Genomic DNA, 5,947 nt, shown 5'->3' on the forward strand with positions numbered 1-5,947 from the left:
GCTCCAGGAGATTCATTTAGCCCGGAGACATCTCACAGAGGTTACATATGCACTCACTTGCTATCCTGCAAAGCCAATCTATAGTTTCAGTGTTGACACCAAAGCTTGTTTGCTTTTTGCAACAACTCTGACACATAAAAAGCAGTGAGGTTAGATCCAAAAATTAAAGTTAATCAACATCACACAGTTAGCTGGCCGACTGTTTGCAATGAATAGATATGAAAGATAACAGCAAGATTAGGTCATGTTGAGCGAGTCAAAGGGGGAGTTCACTGTTGCTATTCGCTAACCTTATCAATGAATCATTAGCCAGCTCTTGCATCATTTATAAATAGTTGTTTTTTTTGGTTAGTATGCCGAGTTGGTCTTTTCATTATGTGCTATAAGACGCATTTCAAGAACCATCGCACATGACAAGCAAATAGAAACAGAAACTGAACTTGGCTAATGCTAAGCTAGCTAAGTTAGCATTGTTAGAAAAACAAGCTGTCAGAAAAGAAACAACAACAAACCATGTGGCTAATGCTGGCTAATGCCCCGCGAGCTCGCTTACCGTGAGATGCTTCTTGTCTCTCCTTTGGTGGAAACTAACTTAAGTTTACAAGCGGCAAACTTGTCGTTAGCTGGCCGGCTAGTGATAGTTAGTTGCTGTGTGTTGACATCCAGTAACCTCTCCTCCTCTGCTCTGATCCCTCTGTCGACTGTCAGGTTGAGGAGCCCCGCTGCTAACGTTGACGCTAGAGCTCTGTTTGTATTCACGATGAGGAGCCCTGAAGCCCACCAGACACACAGGAGCACACACACGTGTTTTACGTGGGACAGTAGGTGAATATAGACGCAGAAGGCTTGATCCGGACAGCTCTTGTGCTAATGGAGACCGACTCTCGGTTGTCAGATAACTCGGCGCTCGTTCAGGCGAATTACACGTGTGACGTCACGCCGTACAATAAACAACCAGAGTAAAAACTCCTCCATTTCAGTTTGTTTACTATTTTAGTTTTCTTTGTTAGAAAAACAACAAAAAAAGCTAAATCCTGCCCTGTTCATCAATGTGTCTTCTTGCTTATTTTTGTCTGAGGACAACAAAGATGATGGTCTCAAGTTATTCCAAAAACCTTCTGAAAAGCTATAATACCAATAACTTAGACAAACTGTCCAATAACAGTTATCTGTCTCCACCAAGTGGTGCACTGACATTCACTATAGCACAGTGCAAAACAATGTTGATTAATAACAGATTAACACGAATAATTTCATGCACAGCAAAACTGAGTTCAATTATTTATACGTCACTTTATTTAAAGTGTTTATGTGAGCACATTATTTATGACAGCAAAGACATATTAAATAACTAAATACAAATAGGTATATTAACTATTTTATATGTTCATATGATATATAGTTAATATATAATGACGATATATGATGATATGTCTGCAACTGGAGAGAATTGGAGGAATGTTAATTGAACCTGTACGGTAATTGTCTACAATAAGAAAAGAAAAGGTAAAATTGTCTACAATAAGAAAAGAATAGGAAAATATAAATATACGAATATATATATATAGATGTATTAATGACATCAGTTGAAGTCAGCTTTAAAAAGCAAATATCAGCATTGGTGCAATACATTTTACTAGTATTTTATGTCATGTTCTTTCTAGGAAAGCATCACTTTCCAATTAGCAACATAATAAAAGTGTAATGGTCTTAAACTACATAATATATTCATGTCTGCACCTATTTGTACTATTCCCCCAATTAAAAAATCCTGGTGCAGTCTTCGTTGGTAGATATTGTTGGGCTGATTAGGCAACATCTATGAAAATAAGTCTATCACAGCATTACATCACACTACATCAGAAACTACAAAGAAACTTGTGTTCTATTGAACTTGTCATGAAAAGCTTTGCTACAGTGACACCTAGAGGACAAGAGACATAATGGGAATAATTTCACAAATGCTAATAAAGATTGATCAGAAAAAAGATAGGAAACATAAAAAACACCTTTGAAACCATTTTAAAAAGGACACATTAGCTAGTTAGACCAGTGGCTAGTTCTCCTTGTGTTTAAATCGGTTGTCCTGGCTTGGCTGACGGGAGTGAAGCGAGTGTTGTGGAAGGCACACTGTCCGTCATGTCATGACTGGGTTGTCGCCACCTCCATAGTCTCTGTGGCTGAAACAAACAAGCACAACATTAGTATGTATGGTAGACATGCTTACATTTAGTGAACGTGACTATAGTTTTGCAACATGCATAACCTACAGTCTATACAAGTAGAATGGACATGGGCAGCAGGATTTCAATGGAGTGCAAAGAAAGGTGTACTAATAGTGTATATGAGTCACACTGGTCTCATACACTGAACATCTAAAATGTGGCTGTCTGAGAATAATATCTATCCTGAAGATGTCCATTCTACTGCCTCTAGCTCTACACAGACAGCTGTGCTTGTAGCTGTGCTGCGTTTGGCCGTTTACCTTCTTAACTGTACTATTACATCACTGAGCAGCTTTTTACTGTCCAGATAGACACCTTTGGCTCTGTGGATATAGGCAGAAATACACGTCGTCAGAGCCAATAATTTCAGAAGTAATTATTGTTACATCTGTCAGTATGTCTGCTGTGTCTAAGATTTATTCTGCTGCCATTTTGCGTCTGAAATTGTCACTGGGTGTCACAGCTCTGTCACTTCTATCTAGCTTTTTCCACCTTTCACTCACCTAATCAGTTCATTCAGTGCACCTGCCAGTCACACTCACCTCATCAGCTCATCACTCTCACCTGCTCACTCTGCCTCTTCACTATTTAAACCCCTGCCTCACACACACTCACTGCCAGATTGTTCTCTGCATTCATGCTACACTTTCCCGCATTCACCCAAGGACTGATTCCCTGTTGCCGACTACCTCGCCTTGCCTCTGCCCTGGTAACTTGCTCAGCCTTCTGTCCTTGACCACGAGAATCCTGTCGCTGTTCTTCCTGAGAATATTCTTCCTGCCGTGTGTTGAAGAAAATAAAGAACTCAAATCAAACAATTCCTGGTGTTGTCGTACTGCTCCTGGGTCCTAACTACACCCGTAACACTGTGGCTACAAAATGATTTGGGATGTCAGACTATTTTTGGCTATTTGGCAAAAATGAATAAAAATCTGCCTTTCCTTGCCCTAAACTATTTACATTATTCAGTCATAAGTATATGTTTTGTCCAACAGGTGGATACAAGCTGAAACTTTGGGTGTCATTTATCTTATTGTAGCCTTGGAGGCAGTGGAGAGGGTCTATGCTACTATTTCCTTACTTTACAATTAACAAAAAAACTAGGCAATAATTGTAACTATTATGCAGCATTATAGATGAAACTAAAGTGGGCATTTAACTTGCGTTGTCACTTAGTATGTTCTTACTTTGTCCTTCCGCCAGGGACACTGCCTCCCTGACCTCCAGTGTTATATCCACAACTTCCTCACTGGTCAGCTGCACTCCCAAAGCAGCAGGAGGCGCCACCTCCTCTGCTGCTGATGTAGCAGAGTGGCAAGAGTGGCAGTGCTTGGCCTCATGTACTGGAGCCTCTGATGCAGCAGAAAGGACCTCCAGGTCTGACCCAGAGGAGGCTGCTGCCAGCTGAGTCGTGTCCACAACTGCTGCAGCTTCACTGTGTGTTGTTGCCAAAGCTTCAACTGCCTCCTCTGTCGACGCTTCAGCTGCTGCGTCCTCCACCCATGTCTCAGCAGCAGATGTCGTCTCATCCACTGGAGCAGCTTCAGCAGCGGTGATGGCCTCCTCAGCTGGTGTAGCCTCCTCAGCAGGAGCTGCATCTTCAGGTGAGGTATCTGTAGAGGAGACAGCCTCCTCTGGAGCAGCTGCAGGGACCGCAGCCTGGTCTTCAGACTCAACCTCACCCACTTCCTCCACTGTCAGGGTTGAAGTTGCAGGTTCCTCAGACAGAGATATAGCCTCCTCCTCCTCAGCTGCTGCTGCTACAGGTGCAGGTGTTTCTTCTTTTACCAGCTCTTCAGCAGCTGGTGATTCTGCATCAGCCTCTGCAGACTGCAACTCTTCCTCAGTCACTAAGGTTCCCTCTTCAGCTTCTTCTTTAGCCAACACCTCTGGGGTTGCTTCCAGAACTTCTGGCTCCACCACCTCCAGTGTGAGGTCCAAACTTTTTCCGTCTTCCTCCATTTTCCGGACAGCTTTCACCAGACTTGTCTCACCAACAGAAGCTGCCGCTATCTCAACTGGAGAGCCGCCCAAGATCTTCACAGCAGTGAGCAGATCTGGCATCGACACAGGAGGACAGGAAGTAGTGGATGAGACATTTTAAATACAATGTGGACTTTAAGATGTAGACTATAAGTTCACATATTACAACAGCTCTTAACATTGTAGTTAAATGAGCTTCATGTGCAGTAAAATATGCTTTAATATCAATGTCTTAAACTCTTTTAAAAGCCTGGTACCATACAAAGCAGGACTGTTTAAACTTAAATTAGAGTGTTGCATTTTTCTATGAAACGCATGATGCTTTATCTAGAAGAGACTTACAAGGACCTTGACTGTGTACTTTACAACAATTTTAGATTAATATATTCATTTAATGACGGAAAAATGTTTCTGCAACAATTTTGACTATCAATTAATGGCAATCAATCATTTAATCAAACAAAAAATGGCTTGTTCCAGCTTTTCATATATGAGATTTTGCTGCTTTTCGAATTGGAAATTTAATATCTTTGAGTTGTGGACTGTTTGGTCACAAAAGTAATTGCCAGATTAACCAATAATGAAAATATCATTTGCATCAATTCAATAACACCTCAAGTAAACTAAACACGAGGCATGTGCAGCACATATCCTGGTATACACTAGTTTGCTTAATTTTTGTGTACATTTTACTTACAGCAGTTGTATTATTTTATGGTCTACAGTTACCACAGGTTCAGGAAATGGTCTACATGAGACTAACTGCCCAGTTCATGCTCCCTCTTCTGGTTTAACCTTTTTAGAAAAAGTGTCAAATGCTTTAATAGCACTTAATTTTAGTATAAAAGTTTCAAGTACCTAATAAAGACATTCCCTACACAAAGTTCAAATAATTTAGTTGCATAACATTTTTTTAAAATAGTAAACATCCCTGATGGCCACCAACAGTCAATCCACCAGGACATCCTAAAACAAGCATTGTAATCTAGGATTAGTCTTCACCGGCCTGTGACTTCACTTGTCACAATTAAGACTCAATCAAAAGCAAATATGAAAAATAAAATAAGTGTATGGTCAAGTTTTCTTATCCCTCAACTTATTAAACTGAACCGGTCACATCCATCTGACAGTTTCTCAGAGTGCTGCCTGCAGCTATATAGATCTATCTCTATAGAGATAGAGATAGAGATGTATAGATCTATAGATAGAGATATATAGATCTATATATATAGAGATATATAGATCTATATATATAGAGATATATAGATCTATATATATAGATATAGATCTATATATATAGAGATATATATATATAGAGATAGAGAGAGATATATATATATAGAGATAGAGAGAGATATATATATATAGAGATAGAGAGATATATCTCTATATCTCTATCTCTCTATAGAGAGATATATATAGATATAGAGATAGAGAGATATATCTCTATCTCTCTATAGAGAGATATATCTCTATCTCTCTATAGAGAGATATAGAGATAGAGATATATATATAGATATATATATAGATATATATATATAGATATATATATATAGATATATATATATATATAGAGATATATATATAGAGATATATAGAGATATATATATATATATATAGAGATATATATATATATATATAGAGATATATATATATAGAGATATAGATATATATATATAGAGATATAGATATATATATAGATATATATATAGATATATATATAGATATATATATAGATA

The 5,947-nt window shown here is 38.6% G+C and overlaps 1 protein-coding gene across 2 annotated transcripts; it reads right to left on the reverse strand.

The window, feature by feature from the left end:
- Positions 1-1,324: 1,324 nt before the first annotated feature.
- On the reverse strand, positions 1,325-5,021 carry LOC116394250 (cytochrome c1-like). 2 transcript variants are annotated; one of them, XM_031867211.1, is made up of 3 exons: positions 3,413-5,021; positions 2,486-2,548; positions 1,325-2,180 (listed from the first exon to the last, which is right to left on the reverse strand). In XM_031867211.1, the coding sequence occupies exons 1-2, from the start codon at positions 4,287-4,289 to the stop codon at positions 2,502-2,504; spliced, it is 924 nt and encodes a 307-aa protein (XP_031723071.1). In that variant the 5' UTR covers positions 4,290-5,021; the 3' UTR covers positions 1,325-2,180; positions 2,486-2,501. The 2 variants fall into 2 exon arrangements, with proteins under 2 accessions (XP_031723071.1, XP_031723072.1); XM_031867212.1 differs by lacking the exon at positions 2,486-2,548.
- Between the last annotated feature and the right edge of the window lie 926 nt (positions 5,022-5,947).

Source organism: Anarrhichthys ocellatus, unplaced genomic scaffold, assembly GCF_004355925.1.
Source record: "Anarrhichthys ocellatus isolate YVR2014 unplaced genomic scaffold, GSC_Weel_1.0 scaffold38, whole genome shotgun sequence".
Classification (NCBI taxonomy): domain Eukaryota; kingdom Metazoa; phylum Chordata; class Actinopteri; order Perciformes; family Anarhichadidae; genus Anarrhichthys; species Anarrhichthys ocellatus.